The following is a 17,859-nucleotide window of genomic DNA, read 5'->3' as shown; positions in this document are numbered from 1 at the left end:
ATCTGCTATTGTGCAACAGTTTTTCCCTTTCTTTAATCTGCTCATTGCTCATGCTGGGCCAACAGCCTGACACTTCTGGAGCTGGCTTTGATCTAACATGGGGTAGTGCTGAGCTCTACCAAGAGGCCACTCCTGCAGCCCTCCCCACTACCAAAACCTTGTAATATAAATCCCATATACATACCAACAGAGCTAAGTGCATTTCATATGTGTTTTCTTTTTCTGACAGAAATTTAAATATTTGCACTTGTTAATTTGCCACAGGATTTTCAACAAGTTCCTAATATACCTCTTATATTTTAGGCAGTCTTCTATCACAGTATAAGGATACAAAACACACTAGGACATTATGAAAAAATTCCAACAAATTAAATGCCGTGTAATTAAAATGAAACTTTGGTGACAGTAGCGTATAATAACAAAAGAAAACATTCTTGAAGATAAATACTGCAAAAGGAAGCAGAAAGGAATAATGGACTGGTTACCTAAGTATTAAGTAATCACAAATTCCCTTGCACTTACTAAGAACTTAACTTACTTTCTACTCCAATAACAAACAAAACACATCAGAAAACACAAGGACCAACACAAGCTAAAGAAACCCAAGTTTAAGGCTATACAAAGAATTACGTATTCTTTCAATCCTTTGACAACATCAAAAAAAGCAATACAAGCTGCCTTATAAAACTCTTAAGATGCACTGGAAAGAAAATTCACATCTGTTAATACTACTCCAGAAATGTACTCCAGAAAGACATAAAATGAGCTGAACCCTCTAATCGATACCCCACCCCCACAATCTATACAAGACATTGACAAGTGAAATATAAATAACAAACAACTTCTTCTCTTCTGCAGAATTGAGAAAATTAAGCTAAAAATAAGCTATGCAGTCTACTGTACCACATAGTTTTTGTTTGAAAGAAATGTAGTTTTCTTTAGAAAAGAAGCATAAGGAAGATATACATTACATGAAGGTGTAACTACCAGGAAATTCATCTGTTTCAACATCAGCTACATCCTCCTGGGACTCTCAGCAGGTAACCCACCATTTAAGGAAGGCAAACACAGAAATACAATACCAGCTATGCATGCATCCCCAATTTGTTATGCAAAAAAAACCACATAGGAGTTTATCAAAAAGGACAGATAATTCCACTGTGACAAAAGGACAGACTTGCAAAAGTAATCTTACGCAGCCCTCTAATGAACAAGATTAATTTAGGTGTTCATTCTACATACAGGTAAGAATTTCTTCAGACTAGTTAAGCATATATTTGTCACTACAACCCAATGTCCTTGGGCTGGGCAAGGCACACAATAATTGCCAACATCATACAATTAAAGCCCTTTTTCGGTTCTGGAATATTAACCTCTAACAATCAAGTTATGTCAGGCACAACCATCACAAATCACAATTAGCTCTAGGCAATTTGCTAAGATAGTTAAATCTTGAGAAACATACTGCAGCACCAACAACAGCAAAAAAGATTTAGTAACAGATGTACAAATTCTGCAATCTGCCTCCTAGTGAGAAAGAAACACATTTAACTTCTAATCATCTAACTAGAATATGGTTGACACATCTGTTGTATGATTAGTCCTCACTGCAAGAAAAACAAGACAGGCCAAAGGACTACTCATAGTTATGCTTTAGTCACTGAGCTGCATTTTCTTCTGTTTTTGTTTTGTTTTGTTTTGTTTTGTTTTTTTCCGTTAATATTTGCATAATTTAACAGAAACTTTCAGGTACAGAAAGTCTCCAGAGAATTTAAGCTAATGTCTGTACTGCATTTGTTTGTGGGTATTTGGACTGTGAAGCAAGGCACAGAAAAGTTCTCAGAGCTGAGCAACTGACTTAGCATTCAGTAGTTAAGGTTAGTTTGCTGTTGGCAAAACAAACAAAAACACATAGCAAAATATTAAGTGCAAAGCTTCCAAAAAACAAAAAAGGTAAACACCTTTTTTTGATTAATCATAAAAATAACTGTTTTTAAAGCATTATATCTCAAGATGCAATTTTCTCATTTCTTTTGAGAGCTAAGAAGAATTTTGAATCTAACAGACTTTATGTAACTTTCCAGAAACAGCAAATTATCTTTTAATAAATTTGACAAGACATCTTTGTTTTTGACCTTCCAAATTCTCATAAGGTAGGAAGGTAATTCTTTCAGAAGATTTAGATGAAGTTTAAATCCTGAAATAAATCACCAAGTTTTGTGTAGAATATTTCCCACATTAGCTTTAGGAACTCAAACTTGAATCCATCTTATAGGATTTTGATAGTATGAATAAAACACTGCTGTTCACTTAAATATTCTCTAACATACCTTTGCTAATCAACAGAATACATGGAAAAATATCAGTGCTATTTCTCAGTTTCACTTTTTGATCTTTCCATCCTTCTTTTGGAGAAGCCAATGCCAAAAAAGGTACCTATACTGAGGTATATAATTCATTGTACTTATTTGCACAGCATTCAGTGTAATCAATGTAATAGCTCACGACATAGACTACGTAAAAGCCTTGGACAACTGTAGTTTTATAAGTTGAGTCTCTACAGAGATAACGGGGTAATCTACTGATTTGTATAAGAGCAGATACAAATGATTTGCCCCTGATGTCACCGACAGTAAAGTTAAAATGATGAGACAGCCCTGTGCTCAGCACCACGGACAGCAGCGGGCTGGCGACCCAAACCGAGCCCTGCGTTCAGTACCGCGGACAGTAGCAGGATGGTCAGCCGCGCCTCTGCGGGAACTGAGAGGAACAACGAGCAGGAGATCCATCACAGCACACAGGCTAAGTGTCACACGAGCTACCACGTTTCCAGGAGAAGCACGTACAGGCTCAGACTTCACTAAAATACCTATGTCAATACTATATGACTCTAATACTCTTTAATAAAATCAAGTTATTGTAGATAAGCTTGAGACTAAGCTGAATTTTTTGACAAACTACTAGTTTTTAAGCTTTCCAGACAAGAAAACATTCTTTCAGTACAGTTAAACAACTGTTAACCCATTCTGCAAGAGCCTGTAAGAATTCCTTTTCCATGCCTGAGAACAGAAGAGGCTGAAGAATTACTAGCAAATCTAGAGCTCAACATAGTATGTTAGTCAGGACTTCAATAACATTTTAAGAGGCCGTGCTCACCACAACTTGATGAGGGTACATCTCTGATCATCATTTCACTTTTTTTTTATATTGTCCAGTAAGAGGACATGTTATTATTGCCTCCAACTTTGCCAAGCTAAGTTTTCTGAAAGCAGAAAATTAACTTTCTCACGTGACCAATAAACATAGGCTCATTAGAAATACACACACAACACACCTGAGTGTGCGCATGTGGGTACTTACATATAAAAGAATTGACATTAAAGAAAAAGGTTTATTTTATTAAGCATGTATCTATAAAGAATAATCTGAAGTTTGGACTGTAGCAGCTGCGACTTGATACTCTAGAAGAAATGGTAACCAATACAAACCAATAGAAATTACATTTGTTTTAGGCTCTTTGCTAATGCAGAATATGGAAGAATACAGAAAATATCAAGGCCTGCCCGAACATGAATACAGTACAGTGTTACACTGTAGATATTCAGAGGTGAGGCAGAACATACCCAATACACCAAATCATGAATGATCTACACAACTCTGTAAAGATACAACAAAGTAGGAAGCAGAACATGAAACTAAATGCAAGACAAAAATCCAAGGAGTAGAGAGACTGGACACAGTGTTGTTTCCAAATCAGCTTAAAGAGCATGCAAACTGATCTTACTGTCAGATTCCAGCCTCTATTAGGGCCCATTTTTTGCACTTAAATCTACGTAACATCTATCTCCGCATAAAACAAAAAGTTATATGCTTAATAATAATAATAATTTAAAAAAAAAAACAGACTTTTATGCCACAGGAATTTAATTGATTATAAATAAATACTACAAAGTCTGATCCAGTTTGGCCAAGCTAGTGAACAACTCAACCAAAATAATGTCTCAAAATTTTCCAAGTCTTACCACTCAGTGGCACAACGTAAATGTATATGCATTTATATATACATGATGTATATAATCTTAAAATAAGTAATACCCGTAGCATATATTGTAACACTGGCTGAAAAAAACACATGGGTAGCTTAGAAGCACATCTCAGGTAAATTATTACCATAAGATACAAACAAAAAGGCTTTTCTGAAGGGAAGCCTACGTTTATTCATACAGAGCACAGAAAAATAAAAACCACAAACCTATTTCAAGTTCTTTCATCTATTCTTTATTACTAGAATAATTTATCACTATTTTCATTTCTCAAATTTTAAAAGGACAGTCATAAGAAATTATTGCAGTACATTTCACTACAAGCTATCCAAACATATTAGCTTTCATTCTGGAAAATATTAGATCTGAGAAGGCAGTCCCAGACATACCCTTTGCTAAAAGTTACAGTTTTCACTCACGTCATGAGCAAAACCATCATTCAATTAATAATCTCTGGATTACAGCACACCTGTTTTCTAAACACATTATAGTTCAGATTTCTAGAAATTAATTTAAAGCAATCTGGCTGGAACCATTGCTTTCATCTTATAAAAAGGAAAATAAAAATACATTCATTTATTTATTTTTTTGCCACCACCTCATAGTTCTTACATTAGCTAAAAGGTTATGCTTCATTTAGCAAGAGCATCTTGAACAAAAAGGACTTTGTGAACTTTTTAACAGTGGCTATTTGTAAAGGTTGCCATTTTGAACTGAACCAAGTGACAACCTAAGTAAAAGGCTGTTCTGTACAAGCTTCTATACACAGTTAAAAAAGCTAATGTAAAGAAACAAAGAAACAAAAACAGATAAAGCATTAAACAGGGTAAGATGGTTAACTGCTTCAGACTACCTTTCTTCTGGTTATTTCTGGAATGTAGTGCCTTTGGTTACTGGTATGACACTGATGATGTCATAGAAGACTACACAAGTCTTGCTTACCACTGTCAGCCTTGTACGAGCCAAGAAACGTACACATCTGATTTCACAGCACTACATACAGATTTACTAGATTTACTGATAAATGTCTACAAAAAACAAAACAAAAAAAAAGAAAACATTAAAATCTAGCAATTAAAGCAATAAACCTCGCCTCGCTCCCTCGCCTCCTCATTGTCAACTCCAAGAGAGTGAAGTTCTCCATGTAGGTTCTTCAGAAGAGACTTGGAGATTACCAAGTTTCCCCCAATTAAAAAAAAAAAAAAAAAAAAAAAAAAAAAAAGCACTCTACTGCACCAATAGAATTGCTTTAAAGCAACCTTAAGTCCTTCAACAAGTAAGTATGACACTAAAGTTAACAATTCTTCCGCTTTTAAGTCTGAAGAAGAATTCTTACACAGTTCCATCATTGTCCTTAAACCATCACAGTTACAGAAAAATTTCTCCTCTGTGAATAACCTTTGCAAAGACCAAAACTACTGCAGACAGTAAGGACACAGTCAGAAAACGCGAAGAGTTAGGGTAGATGGAGAAACTGTATTAGCAGGATTTAAAAAGAAAAATCTTAAGATATCTGCTTCAGAAATATCAACTGTTCCAATTGAAACAACATAACATCTCTTCCCACTTTACTAGCTGGAAACATAGACAAAATTTTGAAATTCAAATCTGTAGTCAAGTCACACCCTTTTTGGAATTTCAGTCTTTTTCATGCAATGCTGGAGCTATAAGCAAACCCTGGCCTACTGCCAGTGTTAACAAACATTGGAGAGATGACATAAGGTTCCTTAACAAAATGAAAAATGAATTTTTTGAAAACTGTTATTGGCATCAGCTACCATTTGATGACAGCAAATGTCAAAACAGTTTGAGAGGCTCTTTTAGACTCTCATTACTTCTCTATTTTTAAGGGCTCTTCTTCACATATAGCCCTATATATAAAATGAAGCTTCTATGAGAGATTTAGCTATTTTGTCTATTGAAGTTGAATAACTTCAAATAAAAACTGACAAAGTTTCACTAGAAATACAACATTTTAAGTATTCTCACTAATAAGCTAAACCCTATATTTACTGCTATAGCACTGCATTCTGTGATAGCTAAGGGAGGGAGATCTCTAACCTTTCAGGCCAAAAAGTTCACACGATAAGAAGCACAAATGTGAATTAAAGACTATCTTTGAAATAAATATACAAAGGCTGCTCTGAAAGTAATGTCTCCTATTTTGTTATGTTGGCCCACAATGTCAGAGGTGGATGTTGATGGTATGGCAGTAGAGGTTGAACCTTCCAACCATTCCATTACATTTTGCTGGTGTGTGACAGATGGGCAGTCTGACAAAACAGTGTCTTGCACGGAAGTAAGTATAAAGGAAGGGTGTGTCATTGAATTCCTATATGTTGAAACAACTGTACCCACTGACATTTGTCAGTGCTTGCTGTACATTTATGGAGACACAACAGTGGAGATGAGGTGGTGGGTGGTGCATTTCAGCAGTGACAACAGTGACATGAAAGACAAGCCATGTTCTGATTGACCACACACAGCTGTCATACCACAAATTGAAGAGTGCCTCAATCAGCTCACCTGCACAGATCAGTGGATCACAGTCAGAGAACTGTGAATGGAGTCAAATAGCTGCTTTGATGTATTGAAAATTATGGAAGAAGAATTGGAATATCACAAAGTTTGTGAGAAGCGGGTCCACAAATTCTCAGGAACAGAAACAGCAAGAATGCCATATGCAAGTTTTTTAGGACCTACTGAACCAGTATGAAGCTGAAAATGACAGTTTCCCGGATCACATCAATACCAGTGATGACACTGGTGACACCACTATGAGTTCAATTCAGAACAGCAGCTCATGGAATGACATACGAATTTCTAATTGAAGAAAAAGTTGAAGATGAAGCCCTTGGTGGGAAAAGTGATACGCAATGTTTTTTGAGATAGGAACAATCCTTCCAGATTTCCTGGAATCCAGACAAATGATGAATCCTGATCGCTACATCACCACAGAGACTAAGCTGAAGGCTTGAACTTCCACAGTAAGGCCAGAGAAGACAGACTTTCTCTTGGAACATGATAGTGCCAAGCCCCATACAAGTTTGAAGACTGTGAAACACTCTGCCAATCTTGGCTGCACTGTCTTCCTGTGCCCACCTGACTTTCATCTGGGCCAATGAAAGATGAAGTGCATAGGCAGTATTTTTTCAACAATCACCCTATCATAGCAGCTGTGAAAGAGTGGGTCACCACTGCTGGTGCAGATTTCTATAAGCACAGCATGCAGACTCTTTTTCATTGCTGGTGAAAATGCATAGCTAATGGTGGTGACTATATAGAAAAACAGTGTTTTGTAGCTGAGAATTTGCTCTGTCAAATAGTGTTTTTGTGCTCTTTGCTTTCCGTGGAAGCTCTGTTACAGCTTCCATGGAAACAAATAGCAGACATCTGGAGTAATCTACATACTACTACATGACCAAGAAAAATGCTATGCTAAGTATTAAAATATATTTGCTAAGAATATCTCTTTAAAACAGGATGATAGAGAGGAAAACAAAGAAGAAAACAATTTTCCAAATTTATACAAGAACCTGATGGCAGAATTCAGAACAGAACTCTAGTCTCAAGAGTCCCAGAATCTAGTCTGTTTACTATTTTATCTTTTTTGGAATCATCCCAGAATTTAACTATCCTGCTATAGGCATGTATCAAGGGAAAACATCAGTTTTGCCGATTTTTTTTTTTCTTGTTATGAGATTGACCAGCCTAATAGGAACTATCACTGTAGCACACCTGTATGGCATTTACAGACTGTTCCTTCAATTCACCTAAAATTTCTGCAACTAACTCAACATTCAAGATTCTCACCACATAATGCCAGAATGGATCATCTAAAGTATTTCATTAATGTCCATAAAAAAATAAAAAAAAAAGCACTGAAACAAGCCAGCAAGACCATTGAACTTGTACTCTTCAAGTAATCATGAAGACAAACTCCACTCTCCCATACAGACAGGACCAAAGCAGCAACTTAATTTTTGTTTCCTATTCCAGTTGTCTTATGCAAAGTAATTAAAAATACATATGCATATTTTCATCTGCAGCAAGCATAATTCAACACTGCATTAGTACTTCAGCATGTAGTAGTACAAACACATATATGCAATCTCATAATCGCGGCTTATTTCTTTTTGGCTTTAATCTTTGGTGTCAGATGCTACTTTATCCCCGTACTGGTACACAGATCTTTTGAAATGTCTAAAATAAGGAGCTTATCCTGAAGAAGAGGTCCTCAAATTGCTTCAGTTACAATTTCCACAGTTTTTAAACATGACATGAGCATCATGTTATTTTTTTAAAGCTGAATTTCTAGCTACTGACTTGTTTTACCTTCTCCTGTCAGTTAAACATATTAAAGTTACATCAAGTTATATTTTTTTCAAGAGTAAAAATACAGATAAGCATTTCAGAAACATGCCCAGTGAAACAGAATTGTATTTTATTTTGCCTCACTCTGAGTTACTGAGTAAAACTAAGCATTAAAAACAAAATTCACTTCTTTCTTTGTATTCTCACATGGTTTCAACCAAAACATTAAATTCTCTTTAAGTAACGTGAAAATATAACACAGGAATTCTAACTTTGAAATTTTACATTCACTTCATGAATGACCTCCATTTCCTATGGGGAAAGCATTTTCTTCTGCTACTACTGACAGCTCATAGAAAAAGCTATACATGGGTTGAAAAAAGTACAGAGTCACATTTCTTTTCTCAGAAGATACAAGCTGCCCGGTTAACTATGCCTCCTATGTATTTATATTTCGTTTCACTGCACTGTGTTGGGGGTTTTGTTTTGATCAGATAAAATACCTGACTCCAGTTCTGAATCCACTGGGACTTGATAGATCTTCAAGACAGTTTCAGAGAAAAGTATGAAGATCAAAAAAAGGGAGGGGATGAGAGGGAAGGAACAGCTGGAAGGCACAAGATTTTATATAAAGATATTACACAATCTGATGTACGTGTAGTGGCATACTTATTAAGAAGTTCCTAGAGTACTTAAAAGTAATTCTATATATACAGGTGAGTAAGCATCTGACAGAGCCAGACCTGCAGAATTTGGCCAAAAGACCTTCACAGAAGCACTCACATCTTTTTTTTGCATCATTCAATTTGGATAGCTTATTTCCACAAATCTTCTGCAAAGTAAAGTTAACTATTTTGACAGTTAACTCTTGTTTATAGAAATTAAGTACCAAGTTTATTGTTTTCCCCTGCAGCTAGATTCCCTTCATAGGCTTCACATCCCAGAGCAGGTGGAAACTTCTTCAGGGTAAAATATAATTCTAAAGCTTTTTCTCCCTCTCTTCTAAGCTTCCCTCTTTGAAGGGTCAAGTAACAAGCAGAAACACCAGGCTAGGACCCTCTAACTGGAAAACCATCAAGATCTGCACCTCTATCTCAGTGAAATAAATGCTTTAGAATACTTTTAAATGTAATCTTTAAATTTTTTATTTTGCTGTTGCATTAGTTACAAGAAGAGTATTTTCATTATGCACCCTATTTTAAGTTTAAAAAGATAGTTCTCTAGCCCAGACTTTTGGTTCATGAGGATCAGCTAAAGTCACAAGTTTTCCCCCTAAACCTTTAAAACAGAATACAAACACACAAAGTAAAATCTCACTGGACTCTGCAAGTAAACAAATACGAGACCCCAATCCCACAAAAGCCTAATCCACCAGTAAGATCTTTGTACAATCACAGCTAATTTACAGTTATTGAAGTACATAACCAGAAGGCCACCTGTAGCTTCTACCTGCAGCATTCTGAAACCTTCAGCAGAACAGGGATGCACAAAATCTTTAGAATGTTAAAAGAACTCTATTACAGATCATAAAAGACCTTATGAATGAGGCACAGTACTTACTTCCTTCAACCCTTTCAATACAGAAGTTCAAAGTATTCCAGCACTGTGCATTTATATCCCCATTTAACTCACACTTGTCTCAAGCCATCTGACATACACTAACTCACAAAACACAGCACACATGTCTAGTGATGCGGAACTCATGGGTATACACACATGGTTTCACAACAGAAATGGAACTCTGTTTCTGAAATCAGCTAAAAACTGATAGGTAATTCCTAAAGAAAGAAAGGGAAAGATATCAAAGGTCATGTAGAAGTAAAAACTGTTATCTGAAAGAATTTGCATATGTAACTGGCCTGAAGGTAAATCTAAAATACATTTATGCTCCCCAGGTGCTTGTTGCACCTTTCAAGAAGCACAAGTCTATAGCAATATCTTTAATATTCTGATTCATAACTCAAACAAGCCACAGTGATTTTTCAATTGATTTAAATTCTTGTTTTCTTCTTAAAATTTTAATTTGACTGAAATTAATATATTAAGACATCTGAATTTAAAGCCCAGCCAAAATATCCCTCAGTCATCAGTTTTCCAATAATGTAAGGCGCGAGGTGCTCCACAGTAAACACTATTTCACTGATCACTTCAGCTGTGCATAAATATGAACTATGTCTCCACTGGGTGATTGCCAGCATTCTTCATTGTCTCTATTTGTAGTTCCAATGAAATGTCACCTTCATCCATCTTAGCCTACACTTGAAGAACGCTTGCGTTCCCCCATAGTGCTTTTAAAGATACCTTTAGATGTTTTAAATATGTAATTATTGACAGTTGTTTCTTGTCTATTCTCATTAAGAAATGTAATCTGCCCTTCACTTCCTAAATAATGGGATTCACTTATGTCTTGAGCATCATACAAGAGAGATCATTATATCACCACTGTGTTTCCTTCTTTCATTTTTAAATTATTCTAAATAAATCTTAGCTGTGATTAGGTCTGAATTGTGAGGCCTGCCAGCCTTAGTAATACGCTTTTAAAACGTGTTGCAGTTTGACTACCGACTTGAACAAAGATACAATGTATTTCCTATACTGGAGATGCTCTAAGGGAAACTGTTAAGTCAATAATGCAGGGTTCAAGGTATGGTCACACATCACACCATCTAAGGCATTTGAGACTTCACTAAACACCTTAAACGGGAGCACCTCTCTTCAGCAAAAGGACAGCAAGCACCACTCGAATTTCTCTATTTTACAAGACTCAGAGAAAAGGTTATTGAAGAGCTAGAACACAGACTCGCTTTTTCATAAATAAATAGCAAACATCAGCCTGTCAATAAAGGGCTAACCAAGATGCCTGACCGCGCCAAACTGAGCCCGGACACAGCGGATGGAAGGCGATGCCGCAGAGCTGCCGTCAGCACGTCACCTCCCTTCCCCAGTTTCCCAGCGCCGGGCCAGGGGCAGCTGGCGGGGCAGGGCAGGGCAGGGCAGCCGTGCTGTGCCAGGCCCAGCCTCTCGAGTGCGAGCCCAGCCGCATCACGCCGCCGAGGAGCGGGCATCGTTCCGCTGAAGAACCAAGCTCAGGAGATGACCTCTCTCCAGCGAGGCTGAGCCGAGGTGGCAAGACGCGGCGAGGGGCAGCGCCTCACCCCTTCACGTGTGAAATGAACAAACGAGGAGGAGGGGGAAAGAAAAATAAGACGGGAAAAACACCCGAGGCGGCAGAGGAGCCCGGAGGCGAGGACTCTCTCACCTTGGTGAGCTGGGCGATCTTCTTGCTCATTTTGAAGTGCAGGTCCGGGCTGTGCTCGGCTCCCAGTCCCGGCGGGGCAGAGCCGGAGCCGAATTTCCCCGCTCCGGGCGCGGAGCCGCCGCCGTAGCCGTGCTGCTGCTGCCAGCTCATCCCCGGGGTCGCCATCTTCACCGCCGGCCCCCGCCGCCGCTCGGCATCCGCCGGCACCGCCGCCGCCGGGAAGCCGCGCCGAGGCCGCCAACCGCCGTCCGAGACGTTCCCCGGCCGCCGTCCGCAGCCCCCGCGCGCGGCCCCTCAGCGGGCGGGGGGCTGCGGCATCAACCCCGCGGGGGGCCGCCGCGCGAAGCGGCACCGGCCTCTCCCCAGCGGCTCCTCCGTCCCTCCCACCCGGCAGCAAGCGGGGAGGCCGGCCGGCGCCGGGGCAGCCCGCCCGGCCGGGGGACGAGCGAGGGTGCCGTCGGCCGTTCCCGAGCCGTCGCCGCCGCGCTCTTTACGCCGCGCAGGTCGCGTCACTCGGCAGCCCCGCCCGCTGCCTGCCCGCCTCGGAGCGCCCGGCGCCGCGCGCGCCTCCCAGCGAACGGGGCGTCCGCCCCCCTCCGCGCCCTCCGTCGCTCTGCTGCCCGCCGCACTCGGCCGCTGGGCGATGCTCCGCTTTCAGGCTCTGCTGTAAAGGGGCTCTGTCAGGCGTGGAAGGCGTGTACGCGTCTGGGTGTATGTACCCCGTCGTGGCAGGTGTCGGGGTGCAGGCAGCGACAGCCAGAAGCTTCTCACAGCTGAAAACGCACCGGGGGTGATGTGGGGCTTAGGACAGAGCTCATCCGCGAGCTCTGGGACGGCTCCTGGCTCGCTGCGGTGCTGCGATGTGAGCAGACGCCGGGTGCACTCTTGTTGCCCCCTGGGTACACGTGAGGGAAGAAGTGCCGTTTTCTCACAGCAGAGTGATAGAACCGTTTGGGTTGGAAGGGGGGGCTTCCTGCAAGGAACACCTAAAGCTAGATCAGATTGCTCAGAGCCCCGTCCAGCCTGACCTTCAGTGTCTGTCTCCAGTTGTTGAAGTAGTTGGTTGGAAGGAGTAACATCTTAAAATCGAAACTAATTGAGTAAGTACAATGGCTGCACAATTACTTCAGGTACCCTCAGATGGTGGAGTGACCCAGTGGGGTGAGAGGGGAAGGCACGCTCAGGAGTTGGTCACCCACTTTTCCTATGGATACAGCCTCTACAAACTGCAGGTACAGACCCCTGATCTGATGAGATGAGTGCAGAACAAACATCCCTGCCAGAAGGAATTCACAGCCAATTTTAGTATAAGTTTTCATGCGGAGATGACTGCTCTCTTCTTCCATTTCCATCCTGTGCATCTCAGGAGAACAGCCACCGTGTTTAACAATTTAATGTCTCTTTGCTAGGCTCTGGCCTTAGGAGAACATAAATACATTAATGTGGTTGGACATGTTGGATTTCTAGATTAGCAGCCTCTGCACTGATCTTTTAAAAGTCCTTGATATCCTCGGTACTTTTTCTTTTTTTCCCCTTTTTTTCTCCTTTTTTTTTCTTTCTTTCTTTTTTTTTTCCCCTTTCCCCCTGCTCTAAAAATCTCTTATTTGCATGGATTCTTTGTAGGCATATAAATATCAAATGGTAAATGACTAAATCTCCTTCTCAACACGGATGCAGAGAAAAAGTATTACCTACAATGTGAAAATGACAGAAATCAGTGGAAAACAAAGCCAGGTTGAATGGGGGCCCTGGGCACTCTAATCTTGTGCCTGATATAATGAGTGGTAACCCTGTCCACAGCAGAGGGGTTGAAACTGGACTGTCTATGAGATCCCTTCCAAAACAAGTGATTATGTGATTCTGCGATTCTGTGGGTAGTGGAATATGAGGAAGTCCAGATTACAGAACAGTGTGTCTCAGTCATAGAGGTTCATGCTTATGTAGTATGATAAATAACCAATTCAATGTAAATGGACAGTGCAAGCCAGAGGCTGTGATGCAAATGAGATTCTCTGATGCACAGATGGGGCACTAAAAAGAATGCACAAGTAGGTTCTTCTACTTTTGCATACAGGATATTTGTGAGAGTGCAACTGAAATACTTGTGTTGAGGTCCAGTGTCTGCAATTTCCGCATGTCAACATACTGGAAAAAAAATCAGAAAAAGGGCCAGAAAAACTACAAAATTTGGGAAAGGATTCGTATATTGGAAGAGTTAATAAACCCAATTGTTTTGAGGAGTCTCAAAAGTGATTTAATCTCATTCTTCAGGTAGCTGCATTGTGTTGAGCCCCAAATTTGCATTGTTCAGAAAATTCTGATGCTGATTTATTTTTTTATTTTTTTCATTCTGAAGTGGCCCATTCTGGCAAAGAGAACAAAGGACAGATGGTGCTTACCCAGGCAATGATTCATACAGATGAAATATAAGAGGTAGAAAGAATATTAGGAGCATCTGTATCAAATATGTGTCCATAGATGACATCTCTGAATAGCACAGACTGTTAATTCAGTTTTGTCAAATTAAAAAATAATTCAGTGACTGAGAATGATTTTCCATATGTAGGAAGGTCAAATTACTAATTAAAGCAGCAGACTGATTCCAAAGACTTGGTTTTAGTTAATGGTTTTGTCTGGCTGACTGTGCGACCTTAAGCAAGCTTCTTTAACTCCTATGCAAAAGAGTACTTTCTTTGCTGTACCTAATAATGACTCTGCTATTAAGGAATGTCTGGTTAAAATTACTGTTGTCCTTAGAAATCTCAAAAGTTACAGGAATTATTAGCATTTTCATTTTATCTGCACATTTTAAATTATTATTTTTCAAATAATATGGTGTTTTGAATTTATCACAATTTCTTCTGAGACAATAAGCTTTATTGTTTTACTTTTCATTTTCTTCTGAGAAGTGTACACATGTGCTGTGATTCATATTGGCTCCAAATTATTGTTTTGAACCATTTTCAAGTGTCTTATATCTGTTGTGACAACACAGTAAAGTGTGTCTATTTTTGTCTGTCTCGTGTATTGGGTTGCCAAATATTACATTTTGTCTAGGTGCTCTTAAATTCAGCTGATTAAATATGTTATGCCTTTATTTTTCTTGTCTTCTAGTTGCAGTTTTTGTATTTAAAATGTTTGCAAGCATTACTTTCCACCTTTTATGCCGTTAGCGCTCAGATGACGACTGCTCAACCTCATTTCCATTAATTAATTTCCACTTGTAGCATACAACCTGTTTTCTTCATGGTTACTGTTGAAAAGAGCAACAGCAAAATAGCAGGGACCTTAGTGCTTTTTCCCTTGGTGAGATTTCATGTCTGACAGTATATTAGGATATATTAGGATCTCGCAGGGTTTGGGCTGAAACCATCCAGAGACAAATGAGGAGACAGTGCTCTGTGTTTGCTGATGGGTATGGAAAATGACTGAATGAAGCTGGGCTCTCTTAATGTGTATCGCTGCCATTAAAGCTGTAAAGTGAAAACTTTAGCATCTCTTGTCACTCTCATATGTGAGTGACAGACAATTTATTTCTATCCATTTTCTCTAAAAGTGTAGGCTCGGTGTAGGAGTGGTCTTATATACCTACATGGAAGATTTTTAAGAATGAAAAATATTGTTAGAAAAATTATGCTTTTAAGATTACAGTTTTATATATCTGCCACGTATATATATATATACATATACACATATGTATATATATATATATATGGAAGCATACATGGAAAACTTACCATGACTTTGTAGTTTTGCTTTTTCTGTTGTAAAATCAACAACTCAGCCAATATGAAAATCTACCTATACTTTTTTTGTATTTTCCTGCATAACTATTTGTCTCCATCTTTATGTTTGATACTCATATGTTTCAGTATGTGTGTCTCTTTTCTAAAATTATAAAACCATATTACCAGAGCTTGCAGTCTAGGAAAGAATTTCATTTAAGTTTTAACTGCTTATGTTAATGTGGATTACGATTTCCATGTGTACAAAATGCTTTGTTTATCTCATCACAGCTTTGACTAAGATAAATGTGTGCAATCACTGTATGCCTAAGTTTCAAGCCAAAGGCACAAAACCCCCTCTCTCCTTTATAGATAGAAAGTGTTACAGAGACTAAGCTGGCTTTGTGATAATGTCTTTTGACAACTCCAAAGATGTCTGAGCAGCTTTTACAGAAAGGACAATTAATAAGAAATTTGACCTAGCGGTATTTGCAAATTTATTATATTTGATTTGTAAACTTCCAGCAATAACTCTGAACAGTGAGTTTTCAATTATTTTGCAAATATGTATGAGTATAAATGCTTTTTATCACAATTCTCATTTTCATTTAATGGTTAAATTATGCAAATATTTAATAACTAAATACTTAAAATGTGGAGACTTTTAAAAACAAAATAGACATTTGTTTCTTACTGAATGCTAAACTGTCCATTTGTTATAGAAACAATGTGAGTCTATATGTTTATTTATTTTCATTAAATAACAATTCACCATTAAAAAATAACATGAAATCTTAGCTGTCATTTCTACTTTTTCTAGTTCAAACAAACCTGTTGGAAAATAATAGCCGACTAAATCCACAATGTCCTACTTTGTCACAAAAACCTCATTGCCAAGGTTGAGGTTAATCTATTATGCTGAGTTATCTGCATGAGAAATCATATAAAGCAATTTTTTTTTTAAAGTCTGAAAGTAGCAAGGAACTCTTCATTTAGTTGTATTAAATTGAATAAAGAGGGGTAAATTTACTTTTTGATTTTCAAAGGTCAATAAATAGCCCAACTTGTTTTCTATGTTTGTAAACATAATGAATAACACTTCAAATAAGCAAATTAACAATGGGCACAAACAGCAATACAGGAAGTTCCATATGAACATGAGGAAAAAAATTCTTTATTCTGAAGGTTATAGAGGACTGGAACAGGCTGCCCAGAGAGGCTGTCCTGTCACGGGGCACCACTGAAAACAGCCTGGCCCCATCCTCTTGACACCTGCCCCTTAGGTATTTATAAGAATTGATGAGATCTCCTTTCAGTCTTTTCTTTTTCAGGTTGAAAACAATCCCAGGTCTCTCAGCCTTTTTTCGTAAAAGAGATGCTTCATGCCCCAGGATATAGTAATCTTTATAGTCTTTCACATGACCTGCAAAGATTTAAAATTTTAGATATCCCTTCAAATTTCTTTTTAATAACTTTTCTCATTTTATGTTGTTCCTTTTTAAAAATTATGCATGTTTTCTCAAGCACACATGCAGACACAAAAAAATCTAAACCAGGAAAACTGGCAGCTCAGTTGAGAGAATTTAAGAGAAATAACAAATGGACAGAAGGACAGAGAAAAAAAGCTCTATTTGTGTAAACCTGGGCCCTCTATGGTAGTTTTGGCCTTTGCAGTGAAGAATAGGAGGCCAAAGAACTTTCATTTTGGATGAAGTCTACTAAGCAAGGCCCACACAGGGAATTTCAAAGACTTTAAGGGAACAGCCATTCTTCCTGCTAAACCTGTATGGATCAAATTTGTTTTCCACTCCCTGAAACGCAGTAGACCAAACACTGATCTTAATGTTTCAAATCACTCTCTAGATTTATACTGTAGATAAATTTAGGGATATAAAGAAAGCTCCATTTAATGTCTCTGTTCAATTTATTTCAATATAATTTCTCTTCTGTATACATATTTCTGCACATGAAAGCACAATTTTATCAATATTTGTTAAATTTAGTATAGTTCTTATTATGTTGACTTTTCTACTGCAGAAGAGGGATCCAATCTTGCTTTCTTCATTGGACTGTAAACTTAGCTGTCCATTATGCTGTTATCCAAGTATGTTAGAATATTTTGTTGCTGTTTTTAATTGTTTTTATTATGGATAAAATGGCAGATATGACAAAAATTTAAGTATTTACTAACTGATTGATTTAAAGTTCTTGATCATGGATGTTCAATCTTTTACATTCTTATGTTTCCCTGAAAATAACTCAGAGACCGTTCAGAGTCAAAAAACAATATATATCAGTTAACAATTAATACATTTGTGTTTATATTCATTATGACGAAAGCACTTCTACTGATAGAAACAATAACCTCTGGTATATTATCATACCTTCTTCCAGGATTGCATATGTTTCCAGCCATCCAATGGTTACCTCCACCATTTTAAGCACACGGCATTTGCCACGGTGAGCTTGTGGGAGTGTGGTATAACCCACTTGCTATGTCTTCCCATATAAACATGCT

The 17,859-nt window shown here is 38.4% G+C and overlaps 1 protein-coding gene across 2 annotated transcripts in view; it reads right to left on the bottom strand.

Moving 5' to 3' along the window:
• Positions 1–11,898, bottom strand: part of FAM184A (family with sequence similarity 184 member A) — a 60,915-nt gene extending 49,017 nt beyond the window's left edge. The window contains exon 1 of one of the 2 annotated variants that reach the window (XM_090135842.1): positions 11,617–11,898. In XM_090135842.1, the coding sequence (XP_089991968.1) occupies positions 11,617–11,781 (165 nt within the window). In that variant the 5' untranslated portion in view covers positions 11,782–11,898. The remainder of the gene's footprint in view (positions 1–11,616) is intronic. The other variant, XM_090135841.1, reaches the window with a different exon arrangement.
• Between the last annotated feature and the right edge of the window lie 5,961 nt (positions 11,899–17,859).

The sequence above is a fragment of the Phasianus colchicus genome, chromosome 2 (genome assembly GCF_987193195.1).
Source record: "Phasianus colchicus chromosome 2, bPhaCol1.hap1.1, whole genome shotgun sequence".
Lineage (NCBI taxonomy): Eukaryota > Metazoa > Chordata > Aves > Galliformes > Phasianidae > Phasianus > Phasianus colchicus.
This window is presented reverse-complemented; position numbering and strand designations above follow the sequence as displayed.